The 19,779-nt window shown below is 36.9% G+C and overlaps 2 protein-coding genes across 2 annotated transcripts; both read right to left on the reverse strand.

Annotated features, from left to right (window-relative positions):
- Window positions 1-1,092: 1,092 nt before the first annotated feature.
- Window positions 1,093-4,837, reverse strand: LOC140768516 (transketolase, chloroplastic). Its single transcript, XM_073108821.1, has 7 exons — window positions 4,231-4,837; window positions 3,508-3,598; window positions 3,295-3,400; window positions 2,920-3,202; window positions 2,680-2,828; window positions 2,440-2,593; window positions 1,093-2,327 (listed from the first exon to the last, which is right to left on the reverse strand). The coding sequence occupies exons 1-7, from the start codon at window positions 4,720-4,722 to the stop codon at window positions 1,371-1,373; spliced, it is 2,232 nt and encodes a 743-aa protein (XP_072964922.1). The 5' UTR covers window positions 4,723-4,837; the 3' UTR covers window positions 1,093-1,370.
- A 6,371-nt stretch (window positions 4,838-11,208) lies between these two features.
- LOC140776407 (protein LPA2) lies at window positions 11,209-16,792 on the reverse strand. The gene is made up of 2 exons (XM_073120117.1): window positions 16,241-16,792; window positions 11,209-11,755 (listed from the first exon to the last, which is right to left on the reverse strand). Exons 1-2 carry the CDS (start codon window positions 16,713-16,715, stop codon window positions 11,616-11,618), a joined length of 615 nt encoding a protein of 204 aa, XP_072976218.1. The 5' UTR covers window positions 16,716-16,792; the 3' UTR covers window positions 11,209-11,615.
- Window positions 16,793-19,779: the final 2,987 nt, after the last annotated feature.

Raw genomic sequence — 19,779 nt, forward strand, 5'->3', positions numbered from 1 at the left:
GAAGAAAAGGCATCATCTATTACCTTTCATTTCAGTGATATTTTTGTCCAGCTTGTATTTAATACAGTATGCTTTGGTTGTATTTGACATTGCTGACTACATTAAATCCAATCAAATTTAATTAGACAAAGAGGTATTAAACTGCATAATTGTAGTGAAGTGTTATAAATTGAGGACAATATACAGTGAAATTTATTGAACAGGGTCATGGTAATCAAAATCTTGTGAAGCAATTGATCTGCATTAGTTAAGGGAAGCAACTAAATATAGATTTGCACTTGTTGAACCCCATGATTGCATAATTATGAACTAAGTTTCAATTAAATTCAGCTCTGATCAGAATAAAGATATGTCAGAAGCTAGTTTAGAGAATTGAAGAAAAATCAAAGACTGAGAAACATGGAACAAAGCAAATGTGAACCAATTTATTACCTAAATAATATAGGAATGTTGGGAAAACAAGGGAAAGGGTCTTAATTAATCTTTTCTCTCCCTATCCATAAGATGTAATCCAAATGAAATAAAAGACTCATCTTACTGAGGAGCCCAGATGGATTGGGTCGGATCCAATTTTGGCCTATCTTTGGATCGGATGCAGATACGACCCAGATCATGACCTGATCCATTAACAAACCTAAAGTCCACAATCATTTATGAGAATTTGTAAACACTTGTGAGAACGAAAGGAAGGAAGGAGACAAGACATTCTGGAGCAACAAACCACACGATAAGATGACGACGATATGGATAAGAGTACAACTCCCCCAACTTCAACAACACAAGTTCTTTTCCATCAGACAACTACCCATGCTTGGCCATCATTTGATACCGCATCTATTGGTAGCATCTTAGCCTCAGTGGATGGCCAGAGGCAGAAGCCCAATCCACTGGAACAAACAAATCCATCTATCCATAGCCTTGCCTTCAGATTGGTATTAAATTGTCGAGCTAAGAAACTGCAACAAATAAGAAGTCAAAACAACGCAAGAAGACTGGTGGCCATCCAGGAAAAAGAGGTGAAGAAGAGACACTAAAGTTATTCATAGCGTGGGAATTAACTTACAAGAAAATTCAATAAATGAAGCATGTATATGAAGTAAAAGATTCAGTACCACATCTTTACTCAAGCATGCCAAAATTAAAGACTAACAGAGGATACAGTTCGGTACACAAGCATCAGAAATAATAATCCATAAATCAGGCTCATTTTCCTGAACAATAAGAAGGAAAAGAAAACTAGAGAACTCAGCGTGACAGGCACCATTTATTAGAGGCCAATGGCCTTGACTCGCTTATGCTGCCCTTTTTCCCCACAGGACACTTCACTGCTTTCATTTAAACCAGAAGGAAAGGAACGTTGTGAGTTGATCTTATAGACTTTTGGCTATTGAGATGATATTCTCTGCTGATATGCCAAATTCCTTGTATATTTTCCCAGCAGGAGCACTTGCTCCAAACCGGTCAATCCCTATTGCCTTGCCCTTGCTTCCGACGTATTTCTCCCATCCAAGAGTAGCCCCTGCCTCAATGCTTATTCTTGCCGTTACGGCAGCAGGGAACACACTCTCCTTGTATTCATCTGATTGCTCATCAAATAATTCCCAAGAAACTAGTGACACAACACGGACGGTCTTCCCTTCCTTCCTCAGCTCATCTGCAGCCTTTGCAGCAATCTCCAATTCTGAGCCAGTACCCATGAGAATGAAATCAGGCTTGTTACCTGACGAGTTGTCCGAAATGATATATCCTCCTTTCTCAACTCCTTCAACAGATGTTCCAGGAAGGTGGGGAAGCTTCTGACGGGAGAGTGCTAGGACCGATGGCCTCTTTTTGTTAAGGACTGCAACCTTATATGCTCCGGCAGTCTCATTTCCATCAGCTGGTCGCAACATCAGAATGTTGGGCATGGCTCTGAAGCTTATCAGATGCTCAATAGGCTGATGAGTTGGTCCATCTTCTCCGAGACCAATAGAATCATGTGTCATCACATAAATGACTCCCGCTTCACACAAAGCAGAGATCCTCATGGCAGCCCTCATGTAGTCAGTGAAGACAAAGAAAGTAGCACAGTATGGGATAAGTCCAGGGCAGTGGAGGGCAATGCCATTGCAAATGGCACCCATCCCATGCTCTCTCACACCAAAACGGACATTCCTCTCCTCTGGAGTGTCCTTTTGGAAGTCACCAAACATCTTCAGCAATGTCATGTTAGAAGATGCAAGATCAGCACTACCTCCGAGAAGCCCAGGAAGAACTTTAGCAAGAGCATTCAGGCACTGCTGAGAGAGATTTCTAGTTGCATCTGCTGGACTTTCAGGAGTATATTTCTGGACAGAAGAAACAAGCAAATAATATTGAATATTTCCAGCATATAATGCTTACTCACACTATAGCTATGTTACAATAGCACGAAAATGTTAAGCTGGGAGAAATGTTTACCGGAAGTGCATCAGCCCATCCAGCAGGCAACTCTCCTGAAATGATAGTTTTCAGAAGTGCTGCATCCTCCTTGTACTTCTTTTCGTACTCTGCAAACTTGGCATTCCATTCAGCTTCAAAGCCAGCACCTTCTGGGACATGGCGGCTCCAGTGACTGCACACGTTAAATGGAATGATTGATCAGGTCTAGATGATTTAGTTTGGTCAGCTAAGTAGAAATTTAATACAACATTTACAGACCTCTTCACATCTTCAGGTACATGGAATGGCTCATAAGGCCATCCCAGGTTCTGCCTAGTTGCATCAACTTCCTTAGCACCTAATGCGCTCCCATGTACACTGTATGAGTTTGCCTTGTTTGGAGATCCATAACCAATGGTGGTTGTCACCTGAAAAGGCAATGATTTAATAAGATTCTACAACTCCATATGACACAACTACAACCCATTGATACTGGTACAACCAGACAAACAAACGAACCTTGATCAATGTGGGCTTGTCCTTGACAGCCTTTGCTTCCTTAATTGCAGCACGGATATCATCATAGCCTGTGTTACCATTCTTCACCCAGATAGTGTGCCATCCAAGAGCATCGAAGCGGGCACTTACATCTTCTGTGAATGCAATCTCTGTATCTCCATCGATGGAGATATGATTGTCATCATAAAATGCGATCAGTTTTCCCAGACCCCAATGCCCAGCCAAAGAGCAGGCTTCATTCGATATGCCCTCCATTTGGCAACCATCCCCAAGTATAACATAACTAAGGAAATTCATGTATCAGGTTAGGGATAGGCATGATGAAGTCTAGATGTAAAGATAAAGGAAAGGTAAAGAGTATCCACAGAAAATTACGTGTAATGATCAACAATCTCATTATCAGGCTTATTGAAACGAGCAGCTAGGTGCTTCTCAGCAAGTGCCAGGCCAACAGCATTTGCAATACCCTGGCCAAGAGGACCTGCACCATTCAACAGACACCATGGCAGGTGAATATTTCTCAACATTTTGTGGATGCAGCCTTTAGTAGTGTAAAAGGGACATAATAGCTTGGTTAAAGCAGCAAACCAGTAGTGACTTCAATTCCGGGGGTTTCAAAATTCTCAGGATGACCAGGAGTCCTGCTTCCCCACTGGCGGAATTGCTTCAAATCTTCCTCCTATATACCCAATTGAAACCATCAGAAGCTTCGAGATTATTAAAAAAAAAAAAGAGAACAAAATAGAACGATCAAGCAAACACACAGTTCCAGACAGAAACCATTTTTAAATTTAAGTTGCAGATACCAGACCCTACTAATATGTAAAGCAGCTGAAACAAGTTGGTTAATGTTTAATTGAATCAATTGTTCCTAAATAAACTCATCATTACTGAAGAATTTTCCACTCAAGTTATTAGATCTGAGCTCCAACATGGTCAAGAACAAAAATATATCTAAACAAAAATCTATTCCTCCAGCTTTATCATCTCTCACTTGCTTCCCCTTTTACAGTGGAGTTGGAGACTGACGATGACAAAAGCCGATTTGTCCCAAACATGCAAAAGACAAGGTAAAAGGCAGAATCTCTTGCATGAAACAGTAACAGATTTAAGCAATCAAGATCTAAACTTTATGAAAAGGCAAACTTAGATTTATCTGTTCAAATCGATCCCAATTGCTCACTGCAGAGGTAGATCCAACTCACTGAAGACAAGAAAGAAGACCCGATCGAGATAAAGTTTCCATCTTCTATCTTTATGTTTTTGCTGGTCAAACCTAAAAATTAGCCTCAGGAAACAAAATTCTCTCACCTTGACACTATCATAACCAGCAAGATGAAGCAGCGCGTACTGGAGCATGCACCCGTGTCCAGCCGATAGCACGAACCGGTCCCGATTAAACCAGTACGGATTCTTAGGATTGTACCTCATCATCTCATCATAGAGTATATGCCCCATTGGTGCGCATCCCATGGGTAAGCCCGGGTGCCCGGAATTCGCCTTCTCCACGGCATCGATGGCCAAGAACCGGATCGTGTTCACCGACTTCTCCACCAACTCATCCGTCGCCACCTTCCCCTGGAGCGTCTCCACCGCCGCGGCCCTCACGGTGCCAACGCGCCGCCTCGGCTGCGAGGCCGGGAGACGCGACGACCGGAGGCCGACGCCGCGGCCGGCGGCGAGCGAGCCGAGGCCGAACCGAACCGGGAGGAGGGGGAGGCGGTCCGGGTGGGCCGGTTTGGGGGAGGAGATGGAGCGGGATAGGAGGGATTGGGAGGCGGTTAAGGAGGAGGAGGCGGCCATGGCTACCAACTGTTCGAGCTTTTGCTTCAAAGACTAAAGATGACTTCCTCCTTTTTTGTCCCCTCTCTCTCTAATGGGTTGGTGAGGTGAGAGAGGTGAGAGGTGAGAGGTTTAGGAGGCTTTCTTTGGGTAGTAATATAAAAGAAATAGGGGGCCAATGGGAGCTGAGGCGGTAGGTTCGAGGATGAGGGGAGAGTGGACAGCCGTTGGATTGGAGATGGGCAGATCCTGGCCGTTGGAAGTGGGTAGGAAACGACTGCCTCGTGTTCGTTTGACCAGTTGCGCCTATTCTTGTCTATATTTTGCTGCCTACTTTATTGGGGTTTTAATTGTCATTTTAGGCTGGATTTTGCGTAGCTTTTTATTGCATAAAAAGTAAAATGGGCAGCAACCTAAGAGAAAGCGGACGTGGCAGCCCATCATTGGCTACCAGTGTCTTCCAAGTGTATTATTGTGAAAACTTGGATCTATGAATATGTAAATGGATAAGTTTTTCTTCTTTTCTTTTTTGTTTAAATCAGAGCTTTATTTAACTGACCTAACCCCCATTGGGAGGGGGACTCGGCTGCAAGCCGGATACACAGGTCCGAGGGGATTGGGCCCTCGGGTCCCATCAAAACATATTTGGATTCACATTTCTCTCGCTTTGCCTCCCAGTCGGCAGCGAGGTTTCCTTCACCTAAAACATGCATAATTCTATAGTTTAAGAAAGAGCTAAGTATTCTTTTGTACTCAGCAACTAAGCTGTAGGGCTTCTATGTTTCTTCTTCTTCTTTTTGTTAAAATATATAAAGAGAAAGTGATGGGCAAAATGTTTGTTTGTATAGAAAGTTAGAAGTTGGAATATAAACTCTATGAGTTGTTCATAAAATCGCTTAGTCGCACAACTTTCAAACATATGTTATTTTCTAACTCAAGGACTTATATAGAACTATTTAAATTATTAATAAGTCTTAGGTGAAGTAAAAATTTTATACAAGTAGTTCTCTCTTTTCATGACTTCTTAACCATTTTTAAACCCAAAAATAACTTATATTTAATAGTATTTGATTAAACTAGCTCCGTTCGAAATTTTATTTACTAATATAGATTGGCCCTTAATTTATCACTAAAATGAGTCTGTTTTACTATAGCCTTGCAAAAAAATATTGAACTCGTAAGTATTTTATTTCTAAAGTAAAAACTGCTATCAAAATAAGTGTTTTTATATAAAAGTAAAGTTTTAATTGATTCCCACAAATAAAACATTAAAATGCTCAGCATTTTAGCGCTGAATAAAAATATCAAACTAATCAGCGGTTGATATAAACATAAGTTAGGATTACAGTAAAATAAACCTCTTGGTTAAAAGTTATGAGAGCAATCTGTTTTGATAATAATATTTGGAACTGGGCTAGTTTAGTCGATCACTGTAATAAAACTATTCCTACTTTATTTAATCATAAGATGTGCTTTCATGCACCTAGAGACAGGAGGTGCATTTAATAGTCAATAGACATTAAAACTTTGGGCAAATTATAATTTACTCTCTTATCATTTGGCCCATTTTTAATTTATCCCCGCTTAAAAGATTTAATTAACTCTAAAAAAAATATAGTCTGATTTGAGATAATACGAATAGTTTGGTTATTGCATAGTTTATGGTGAGAAAAAAATTAAATCATTGTTAATTTTGGGTGAAAATTCGAACCATTGTAATTTAGTTTATATCAAAAGAGTTAAGTTCTTATAGTATACGAAAGTAAGTAAAAAATCAAATCAAACCAAAAGTGGTGAACTATAATTTGCCCAAATATTTTTATTAGAATTATAACATTGAGTTTTTAGCTCATAGTAAGTGTGTAAATCAGCCAAGCCTAAGCGAGTCGGCTCCAACTCATGCTTGGGTTGAAATTAGTCTCAAGTCTTACTTTGATGTTTAGACTCGGCTCAATTCAACTCGAGGCGAGCCAGATCGAGCCCAAGTTTAATTAGAGGAGGAGGTGATGGTGAAGGGACGGTGGTAAAGAAGTCTAACATCAGGATCTTCAACTTTTACCTCAAACTAGCATTTAGAAAGCCAACCAATCAAACCAAATACTCTAAACCCACCAACTCATAAACACTGGCCAAAGAGATCAATAAGTCACAAGTCCAAATTGCACATGTCTTTAAAGCCTCGAGGTGGATAGGTTGATCAACGATACCAGATCCTCCATGGAACCCTTAGCTTTCTTCTCGAAAATTATAGGATATTTTGTTAATAATATAAAAAAGCATGCATAAAAGGGTAAGTACTTAAACGGTAGGTAATCGTTCCCTCTAGAAATTTGGTAAGTTAGTACAACATTACTTTAGAATGAAGAGTGGTGGATTGCATCTCCGGAGATGTGGTCTTATACTTCATGTCAAAGCTATTTTGAGAGTCATAATTAAACAATTATATAATTATATAATTACACACACACACACACATATATATATATAAAGAAAAATAAAAAAAATAAAAGAGAAAAAATAGAGGCCGCTTGAACAGTAATAAAAGTGTTCGAACACAAAATTAGAAAGCTCCTTAAGAAAATATTTGAACGGAGTTTTCGGGTGTATGCATACCCACCGTAAAAACTTATTTTTCCTCGTCTAAAGAAATACTCTAATTACTCAAAATAGAAAATATATTTATTCCTAATGAATACATATCTAAAACCCTATTTATTTAAATAAGAGGCGAGAAAGCATCTTAAATATAACAACAATCCAACACTCTCATCTTTTTTTTTCTTCTTTAATATATTTGATTTCAAATTTTATTTTTTTATGTTTAGTATTGGTAACTGGTTCCTAAATTTATTTAAAACTTAAAAATAAAAGCATTATACCCTAACGATAGAATTTTCAAAAGTCCATTTATACCTAGCTCAGCGAATTACTATTTAAAAGGGACTACAAACATCTCATGTTTTCAACTCAAATTTTAATTTGATCCCTCCTCTCTTCACAAAATCTCCCACCACCTTTGATGCAATTTGATTAAGACGTGGGTGCAAAATGGCATGTTGACTATAATAAAGTATTATGAACAAACATAAGAATTCTCTTTGGAAAATAATAATAATAATAATAATAATAATAATAGTGTTTAAATACTTATAATGGCATTCTATAACATTAAATAAGAAACACTGGAGGCTCATAGATATTAAAAAAAAAAATCCCTAGATTAAAATCGATTTAAAACATTATTATATCGAGTCAAAGTTTCAATCCCCTAAAATGGACGAGTAGTAGTTGGGAAAAGGATTAGGTACGTTGCTTTCACCATCTTACCGTTTGATGCTAGTGTGTATACCAACCCTCCTAAGAAACATATCAATCTAAGTCACACATATACAATATTCTGATAGAAATTCACCAAACAATCCGAATGGTCATGATGGAAAAATTCTGACCACTGGACTTCGATGGTCACCCAATGCTCTAAAAACACTGTAACTTTGATGTCAATGGATTGTGATCCAATAGTTTAAATAGAGGCTCATGTCATATGATATCAGCATATCTTGTCCGATTGCTTTCTTATGATTATGTTTCAATTTCCATGAGTTTTTGACCGAACTAGAAGCCTTATTTATTTATTTATTTTTTAAAATAGATTATCACTCAATATAATTATTAAATAAAATCTAATTCATTGTAGTTTTAATAAAAATATTAAATTAATCAGTATTTTAAGAGATGCTAATCAATTTAATATTTTATCGCCGAGCAATATATTTTCTTAATTATTAAAAAATTAAATTAAAGATATTTATATACATAAAACGTTAATCAATTTAGTTTTTTAAGACCCGTGTTTTTGGTTAGTAATAAAATACTGATTAGTTCGACATTTTTGTTAGAACTACTCTAAATTAAAACCCTTTTAATAATAAATTTAAAAAATTATTTATTTTAATTAAAAAAATTAGAACAGAACTAGTTAGGTCAAAACCCTTTCCGTATAGAGATGGAACTGCTGGGCAAAAGCCTGATACGTCAATGAAGATGTCATCTATAAGTTTATGTCTACAAATTGAAGACTTATTTATGGCATAAAGCGTAGAAGAGTAATATGCAATTTAAGATGCCACCCATCAATGAGATCATCATCTCTACTACTTGAAACCCCCTATTCACAAGTGTAGAACCATTCTAATTGCGTATATCGTACATTTAAGTGCATAACTCTTATTATCTAGCAATTATTCAAGCATAATCCCTTCATCTAGGATGAAAAGAGTAGGATAATTTCTGGTCCAACCTGATTACATATCCAATCCAAATTTAATTGGGATTCAAATCCAGATGCAGATTTTGACAATTTTGCAAATGTAGAATTCAAGTATAACAAAAGATATTAGATATTCGGATATCCGCCGATAAAACTAGCAGAATTAAATTATATTGCCATGACCCATGATGTAATCATAATTCTGAAGCCCTCTTCTTTTACCGGATTTTATTCCAAAATGGACTTTGCAGCCATTTGCAATTCACCAACTTGCTAGTCAAAGTGTAACCTTTAGTTTTAAATTTAAGAATCCTCCTAAAAGCGGTCAGAAATTTCTATACTGATTCAATAACTAAACATCTTTTTATCTTTTTCATATCTAATCAAATTTACTTTCTAAAAAATATTAAGACGAGCAAATCCGAGTTCGGGGCTTAGCCATAAACCACTCATAAGTTCAGTGATTCCTTAAAAAACATTGCTAGGTTTGTATAGCTTTAAGCAAGCCTATTTTTGGCATTGCATATCATCATTCAATTAGTGACATATTTCATCAACTACCAACTAGTGTCACAATCCAACCAATATGGTGACTCTTCAGCTGACAGACAAAGTTGGGGTCGTCTGAACAGTCAAAGCACAAACAATTTTTTAATTTTTTTTGGGATCAAATAGTTAAGCAAACAACTTTGATTATAGAATCCACTAATGAAAAAGGTAGCATCTTTAAATATGAGAGCAAAGGACCCCTGTATCCTTGTGCCATTTCAATATGCTGACACTTCCAGGCACTCCGTTAGGGAGGAAATATGCAAGCAAATAACAATTTAGAAGGGGCTTGCATATAAATAAAGGATTTTAGATTGGTATATGCATAGATATTAATTTGGAGGATCTGGCACAAGTAGATAATGATTTGAGAAGATATACATGCAACAAAAGCCATTATTTTAACAAACTTTGATCAAATAACATTAATCCAAAAAGTCACCAAGTAATAGATCTTTATGTGCAAATGAACAATGCAGTATGCAGGGAAACAAGCAACTGTTTACCAGAGACAACATGATAAAGTACAGCCAATCAAACAAACTTTGTTTTCCTAGATGCGGTATCTTAATATAGATGCATCTCCTAATACACATGCGTCTCCTAACACAAAGATCCAAATGGCTTTCATCTAGATATATAAAGTGCAATATAAAAACTAATTATTAGTTTATGGATCTCATGAAATACCATTTTCAAGAGATAAATTGGGCTCATATGTTGCATTTTGACTTCCACCTTAGTCAAAACACATTCTCTTAACCTTAATAAAAAAATAAAAAATAAAAGACTTTTGTTTATATTAAATTTTTTTATTTAACACTATATAATGTATCTTGAAACACATGAAATCAAACAATACCTTAGTATCTTTGGTATGCCTCCTCAGATGGTGATCTTTGGAGAAATCATAACACATTTTAGAGAACTCTCTATCTCACCATTTTTCACAAGATTAATCTGAAGAAATTCTAGATTCGAGCATATTTGTGTCAGGGAGATCCATGAAAATCTCTAATCACCAATTCAAAAGTTATCAATACCAGCCCTAGGCATCAGTTAAAAGATAATCTGGTGTTACTAAATCTGCCACCATCAATGTATTTGCAATCCATCAGTTGCTTTTTGAAACTTCATAAAAGCTTAAAAGATATATTAGATAGGACTGAGCAATTTGATAATCATATGCTTGTTGCAGTTCAGTAGCTCCTATATTTTCTGTGGGCCTGCTAAAATGACAAATTTATCAGAAGAACAAAGAACAGATTTCATTCCTTACAGATTTGAAGTAAATCTAATTTTTATTCCATCATAGAACACTATGCTACAAAGACTCAAGTTGTGGAGTAAACTATTTTCTTAACAAGATTGTCATATCACAACTCAGCAAATATATTGTTTCTACTGCCGCAGAAGATCTTTTCTTCAGCTTAAGCATTCACAGTTATATTCAGTTATTAAATAGGTGATTAATGTCTTCCACAAGAGTAGCTATCTGATCGAGCACACTCTCGGTCTGATTTGCTATGACCTTATATATTTTTAGTTGCTTCTGGAAAAATCATTATAATTTGTTTACTGCAAAGGCCACTCCAAAGTAACCTCAAAAATAGTTTTATACTATTGAAGCTGTCCCCAAGGAACCCTATTTCTAGTCTAAAATACAGAAGAATGGCCTATTCCATGACTCAACAGCATGTAAAAGGAGTAAAATCACAGCATTTTATTTACCGTAACTGATCCAGTGTTGATCACAAACTCAACTCACAAAAGTAACAAGTTAAGATAACTGACCTAATGGAAAATTTTCAACCGAGACAAACAGTTACTTCCTTTGTTGCTTCTTCATTTTTGTGGATACTCAGAAATCAAGCCATAGTTGCATACAAGAACCTTTTTATCGATGAGTAGATTTAGTTCCCACGATGTAAGATCACGTGATGCCTTCAGAGAGACTATACAACTTAAACCTTACTTCACATCAACTCAAGAGTAGTCAAAAATAGTTTAGTGGCTCCAAAAAGGAAGCGAGCAAAATAACAAAACATCCCTATTAACATTAATATTTATAGCCGATCATACCTCTGCACAACATTCAACTCTTCATTTTCTCACCCTGGAGGTACTTGATGACCCCATATGCAACCGTACCACAGACAAACAATACTACAGTTGGAGTGAAGGATGGATAAAGATATTTAACGAAAAAATTATCCCACTCCTCTGGCAAGAAGCCTGCACCAGTGAAAACATAGGGTTATGCAAACCAAATATACATATGCACAGTAGGATCTTCTTCAGTAGGGTGAAAATCAGAATCTTGTGACTCTATTGTAAGTCCTTTTCAAGTTAACCAAGCTAATAAAAAGTTGGAAACTAAGGAGATAAGTGCTTATGTTGAATGTAGGGGCTGTGATATTCTAGTTACTCAGTGACAGGATAACTGCAGGACCAATATGATAGACTTGCATAGAAGACCTGCCATATGATTACAAAACAGTATATTTTTCCTCACTAGGAACTAACAGATGCCTTGATCCATAAAGTGGCCTCCGTTATTTCACAATACACTTGCATTAGAAGAGCTGTCAGCATTCAGAAAAGGTGCCTTAGCGGTGCACCATTACTCAAAATACTAGAAACCTGATGGATTACAGATCCTTTTTATTACTTGCTTGTGAATATTGTATCAATAGAAGTCCTGGAATGCTTGTACCCTTCCATAATCCTTCATCATAGAATTAGCAATAGTATAAAATCTCTTACATTATTAGCTAGCTCCAGTCTCCAACATGACATTTTACAACAGATTATAAAAATGTTGAGAATCAATTTATGTTATAACTTAGTTTAACTACTCTGCAAGGCATTCAGAATTGGTGCTCATTTGCAGTATTAGGAGGCACCAGTTCTGCTCAAACGAAGCAACTATAGAGTACAGAGATTCCATGAAAAGGCTAGATGAATATCAGAATATGCTATATAGTCAATGAGAATAGGTAGGATGAAGTGTTAGCATAAAAAAACATGAGAAATTTTAGGCAACAGCGAGTTATCAGAATATGCTATATAGTCACTGAGAATAGATATAATAAAGTGTTAAGCATAAAAAAGAAACATGACAAATTTTAGGCAATAGCGAGAGAGCCCAAACTTTAACCTCTCAGATCAGCAAGAGCAACTTAAATCAAGGTTTGTAGTTTAGATCGATCCTGATCCTGATCCTGATTAGCCAGATTGGGATCAGTCACATTGACTAAATTGGGCTTTCAAATATTTGGTTTATTGATGTCTCTAATTGCCTTTTTCCAAATTTTTAACTTTTTTCCTCTCTCACACATACACACACTCTCTCCTCCCACCCTTTATATTTCATCAAGCTCATCCAATGACTGATTCAACGAGTTCCTCCGGCAACTCCATACTCTTGTGAACTCGTATGAGTGTTTTTTTCTCTTTTATTTTTTTGTTTTATTTTTTATTTTTTTCATTTCTCCTCTTCCTCTTTCTCCCCTATATTTAACTCTCTTTCTCTCTCCCTTTCTTACAAATAACAAAGAAAAGAGATTTCTCTTCATCTCACTTCTGCAGCAATAATTACGAGCACAAAAATTTATAGAATCCAACTCAAAATTCATCATGGTTTTGAGTAAATGAGTGTTTTTTTTTTGTTTTTTGTTTTTAAGCATCATATGTGAATAATTTTTTTCCTATTTTCTACCATTTTTTATTAAATTTTTAGACATTTTTGTGCATTTTAAAATAATTTCTAGAATATTTATGTAATTTAAAAATCATTTGATATAGCGGCTACGGGGGACTAATATGGCCAATACATATCGGACTATTGGACAACTGACCCCGACACTCAAAACCTTCACTTATATGACGTAGTCATAATCTTATATCAGGTTCTCTACTAAAATAGAATTTCTTGCTTTTGTTATTTCTAACTTGAAGGTCATTATGCTTTTTGTCACTTTCTTATGTCCACATATTTGAATTTAAAACATCTCAATTCTGAGTTAAATACATTAAGACCTGATCTACAATTTAGTTATCCTTATTCCTTACTTCATCATAATTATTCCATTTTATTTCATAAAGAACTGTGGAAGTAAATGATTAAGAGCTTAATAAACTTAAGCCAGGTCCCATATTATCTTGATAACCAACTAGAAGCCTCTCTTATTATCTTGATAACTAGTGTTTTGAAAGGCGGCCACGGGTGGTGGGCGGTCACCCCACCGCCTAGCGCCTAGGCGGAAGGCGAGTGACAAGGGAGTCTAACATTCTTAATATAAAAAAATAAATAAACATATATAATATACATAATCACAATTCACAACCATAATAACATAAATACATAAATAGCAGCAAATTCTAAACCAAAATACTAAATAACTTAACTAGAGGAACTAAATAATAAGAAACACTAAAAAACATATTATCAGATAATTACTAAATTAATTTCTAAATTAAGTAATTAACAATCATTAACTATTAAGTGATTAACTAATTAACGAACATATTATGATTATTATCAAATAATCACTAAGTCACTAACAGATTAAGATTTAACTACTTTAGACAGAATTAAAAATTTAAAAAAAATTTAAAAACCCTTCGGTGTGAGACAGAGTGAAACTGTGAGAGAGGAGTGAGAGAGAGAAGGGGGGAGAGAGTGAAAGAGAGTGAAAGAGAGTGAGATTGTGAGAGAGAGAGAGAGAGAGACCCATACCTCTGCAATCGACCATGGAAGAGAGAGTCGGAGAGAATGTTGCCGCAAGTTAGAGAGAGGTGTAGCGAGAGCAGGCACAGCGAGAGAGAGGGCGTAGCGAGAGAGAGAGGGTGCAGCGAAAGAGAGCGCAGCAAGAAAGAGATTAGGGATTTAGGAATTTTAGTGAGCGAGAGAGAGAGAGAGCATTTTATATTAATAGTTAATGGTTAGTTTTTTTAGTGGATATTGGATAATCCGATTCACTATAGAAAAACCCGATAAGGCGGTTTGGCGAGCTGAACCGCCAACCCATCTTATTGGGCCATGCGGCCTACTAGCGCCTTTTGGTGCTCAGGCGGCCCGCCAAGGCGGCAAACCGCCTTCTACGAACGCTAGGCAGAATGGCGGGGCGGTCGCCTTTTCTGCTTTTCAATACACTGTTGATAACAAAAGTAATAGAAACCTAAGGTACTTATGTGCAAAGCATTCATGTTCCTGCAGAAATGGCAGGTACCATGCACGTGCCTGCAGCATCCTCATGCTTTTAGTGATTCTCTAATTTGAAATCCAATGCAAGAAGGAATTTGATAGGTGAGCATGCAAAATCTTGAAACGTTATCTGCACATGTTACGAGATTATTTCATAAAAGGACCTATCAAGAGCTATTTCCGGTGTCAAACAATCAGAGTAAGAAATCCTTATAATAAGTCTAAAGCAAGTAAACTTAATTTGTTGCTGCCTGATCAAGGAAATTGGGGAGCAGAATTGGTAGACTTCATGGTTGATGTGATAAATAATGGGACTCAAGAATGTTCCAAAGACCCAGGAATCTACAAATGATTCATTGTCATCATTACCATTACCCAAGTGTCCTTTGTTTTTCTTTTTCTATGAATATGGGCTCAAATATATAGTAGAAATGAGAGATGAGAGGTACTAAACAGTCTAAACTTCTACATAAAGATCAAACAATTCCCAGATGCTGATCCTAGAGTCAACCCTCTAGAAGTTGGTACTAGGTTCAAGAAATAGTGAAGTTCGGTCTACTGAAATGTATAAGAGGAATGATAGACATTAGACAAGAAAACGAACCTTACTCACAATATAACCTACTCTAAGTAGAAGAAGTCTTCAAACTGTCCTAATTCCTAAAACATCAATCACTATATGGGGAAAACATGACAACTTAGTAAATGGTTGCGTTCATCTATGGTACACATATAAGATCAGAGTCAGATGAAACATAGCCGGAAGTAAAACTCCTGCAGAGAGAAAATTTTGCATCACTATTTTTATCAGCAAAGAAGGATGCACTTCAAATTTTAAGCACAATGGAGTGCTACAAGGTTAGCCATTGCACGATTCTCAATTTTAGACATTGGTTTGGAAGTTTTGATCAAGATTGGCTTTCTAGTTTTGGTGTTAAGAAGAGAAATCTTTCTCAGGATGTGCAATTATTGTTTTCCAAGGTAGGTTGTTTTACCACTATATTTCACAATTTCACCGGAATAGAGATGTTGTTTTTACCACTTCCTCTAAATCCGCCCAAACTCCAACAGCTACACCCTCTTCAAATCACAAAGCCTTCAGTATATCTATAGGAATTTCTAGAGCTGCAGATTAAAGAGCCTCATAAAGCTATAAACTAGTCTACACCAGAATTTGTAGGACCGCACTCATGTAATTGGAGAAATTAGAACTCCAAATTAATTGATTTCTAAGGATCTGGGGTTTCCAAATGGAGTTTTAATTACGATCAAGTGTGAGTTCATCATAAGATGACAATGTAATCAAAGGAATATCATTATTTCAACTTTGAAAATTTGTAGGAGCTTAAAAACCGGAACCTTATTAAAGTCTCCATTATATATAATCAAATTTCATCACGCCCGCACGAATCGAACATCAAGAAACAATGAAATCGAACATCAGGAAACAATGAAATCGAACACAAGTACCAAAACCTAAACGCCCAATGGATCAAGACTCAGAATCCTACCTGATGCCGCCAAGGCGATGCCTTCGACGAGGATAAGAATCCCGAGCCCCAACCAAGTGAGAAGGAACGCGCTCTCGTTAACACCCTGCTGCTGCTGCTGCTGCTGCTCTTCTTCTTTATCCTTCGAGTAGAGAACCGAAGGCCTCTGGATTGGCGACCTTCGTATCACCGAACCCTTCTCCTTTCCCCCTCGCCTCTTCTTCGATTCGACCGCTACTCCTTTGCCGAAACCAGTAGCCTTTCCACTGGCGCTCTTCGGAGGCGGATCCGCGGCGGCGGAGGATGAGTTCTCGCCTTCTCCAGCGTCCGGCGACGCCGCCCTGGGTATGAGAGAGAGTGATCGAAGGGACGTGGAGGAGAGAGAGAGGAGAGGGAGAGGTGGGGAGAGGAGATGGCAGGATCTCTTCAGAGTGGATATAGGAGGGAGAGATGGGTGGTGGATTCGAAGATGAAGAAGAGACGAGGGGACTTCCATTTTTTTTTTCCCGCTTATCCTTCTCTCCGTCTCGCCTCACTGCCTCGGATGAGTGGAAATCCGTGCTCAGTGCTCACGCGCCAAGGAGGAGGTAATTTACCAACGAGAAATTTCTCAGAGCACCAAACAACCGTCCCCAGACTCCAATGCATAAGGATGACCAAACTAACGCTGTAATAAATTTATTTTAGGGTTAATTATGCTGATACTTACTGTATTATACCTAGTTTTCACATAAACCTCCTAAACTTTTTTAGATTATAATATCATTCCTATTTTTAGAGAAAAGTGAAACAGGTAACAATATTGACTAAAAATGCGTAATGATCAACTATACCCTAACAAGTTTTTTTGTCATCAATTTATACAGCAAAAAAATTAATTTATGAAATTACCTAATGACCCTCAACTAACTTAAAAAAAACTTTTAGAATAAATTACCCCACTACCATTGCTCATCTCAAACCACTACCTATTGCTCATCTCCCCATCTTCCTCCCTTGCCTCACTATCAGCAGCATCAGTGCCGACCGCAACGAATGAGATCTTCTTTAAAGACAGCAGTAGCGGTGGCGCATAAGTGGGAGGGCGACAACAACGAGCTCGCCATAGCCTCCCCGTCCCATGCGGCGCGACCCCTGTGCCACTCCCTCCACAGCGATCTTGTTGTGGTGGAGACCTATCGACACCCTTGCCCGTGGGGGCGACGGGCCTCGCCGTTGGCGATAACGTTAATGAGGAGGGGCTGCGATCCAGTCAAGACAAGCTCGTCGGGCGTAAAGGAACATCTATTCTCTCCACTTGTTTCTACCTTTCCAGGCGTTAGGCAGGAAAGACGGCGAGGCAAGGTGGGCACCATTGGCACTAGGATCAAACAATAGAGGTAACCCAGACCGGGTCGTCGCAACGAACTGACGGTGGATCTCAGGTCAAAAGCCCCTAAAGCCAAGAAGAGATCAAGTGGTCTATACATCATATACGGTTGCATTTGATATAATAATATGATCATGGTCGGTATGCATCATATGTGTCATATTTGATAGATAATTATGATAATTGTATGACATGGAGATTGTTTATACATTGTTGAGAATTATATACTTTGATCGGTTATGATATGATATCTACATTTTATTCATATGTTATTGATGATACATTTTTATACTCATTCATGACATAATACTTCTATGTGATTCATATTATGCAGTACATGATTTACTCTCTGTTTGATATCATTGATTTAAGGTAAGGTCTATTCACTTAGCCTTTAGCTCATGACTCTTTTTATTTCTTTTCTAACCTCCCTAAGATATTATGGTACGTGATAGCGACTTGAGATATCCTAAAAAGATATTTTAGAACAAAGATAAAGTAAGCTATAGACGTGAGATGATATAGAAAATAATTTATTTAGATATTAAGTTGTACAATTATTTGATATTTATACTCCATTGTATAGATGATGATTTGTATAATATAGATCGAATTATAATGTACTTGTGTATAAGTGGTTTTAGTTGTATCTTGATGGTTTGTCATGGCCTGTGTGGGTCCTGCCAGATTATGTACCTGTCTAGTATGATTATTATGAATGTAGATATGGATATATTAACAGGTTTAACTTGATAATGTCATGATTTATAGTATGATAGATTATGTGAACACAGGTGTATTAATGGGCGACGGGCCTCGCCCGTCCTGTCACATGCGCCGTGCATGCAGTGTGGGCGAGTGGGCAAGCACGTGCCCGTGCCGGGCGAGGGCATTACAAAGAATCCACACCGCGTGGCTATCTACGAGGAGGATTCACCGCATGGATCTCGAATGAGCCGTCATGGAGGACCACTACGTGGTCTTGGTCTTAAGGCCCTTTTGGCTATAGAGAAGGAGGCAACGGGCCAAGGAAGGCTAGGAAGTGGTGGTTAGCAAGGAGTTATTTGGCCAAATGAAATAGAAGGAAAGAGGAGAGTGGAAGGTATTTTGGTCCATTACCGTTGGGCCAAAATAAAATTAACATCTTTCCCTCCAAATAAGGGCATTTTAGTTATTTTCATCTATTATGTATGCCACGTAGGTTAAGTCTATCAATAAGATAAACGGTAGACTAACAGAAAGGTGAAACTAAAATAAATTCAGATTATGAGGGACATTGTAACCTAAAAAATTTAGGGGGTCTTTGTGAAAATCAGATATACTTTAGTGGATGTCAGTGTAATTAACCCTTTTTTTTCAAAACGGACTACCCTCAAATTTATTACTAAATGGAGTCTAATTCATTATAGTCCTAATAAAAAAATTAAACTAATCAATATTTTTTCCATAGGCAAAAATTCTGATTAGTTTAGCATTTTTTTTCTGGTCCTAAAACACTAAACTGATAAGCGTTGTATATATATAAAAATCTTTAACTTACTCTTTTAGCAATTAAAGCAAAAAATATATCTAACTATTAAAACGTTAATCAATTAAGTGTTTTTATTATGGTTACGTTGAATTAGATTTAATTTGATAATAAATTTGATTGACAATTTATTTTGATAAAAAAGATATATAAAATGAGTTTCTGCCAAAAACTAGTTCATAAGTGCCAAAACTGATTTCATTCTGCCATAGTTTTCAAACTATATAATTATATTACATTACTATAATATTTTACTAGTAAATAGATAGACAGCTTTAATATCTACCAATTTTTGACAATTTTTTCTTTAAGATAAAAAAAATGACTCTTCTAAAATACCTGGCAACTACCAGATTTACATGACACCAACTGTAGCTCTTTAGTAAATAGTTTAAAAATAATAACAAAATAGAAAAAAAATTGCTTGGAATAGTATGTTGATAAAATAATTCAGATTTAATTTCAACGGAAAAACATATAGAGTTTATAAATATGTCGATGTTTTACCAAATAAAATCTAAATACAAGCGCATGAAAAATCTTCCCCTTAGATTAGCCCTAACCGTAGCTTTTCGGTCTCCTATTCTTATTCTATTTTGAGATTTTGACCAAACTAATCCTGTTCTCCTCAAACTTATTATTAAATAGGATCCAATTTACTAT

This window comes from Typha angustifolia, chromosome 2 (assembly GCF_048772165.1).
Source record: "Typha angustifolia cultivar Huaian chromosome 2, ASM4877216v1, whole genome shotgun sequence".
Taxonomy (NCBI): Eukaryota; Viridiplantae; Streptophyta; class Magnoliopsida; order Poales; family Typhaceae; genus Typha; species Typha angustifolia.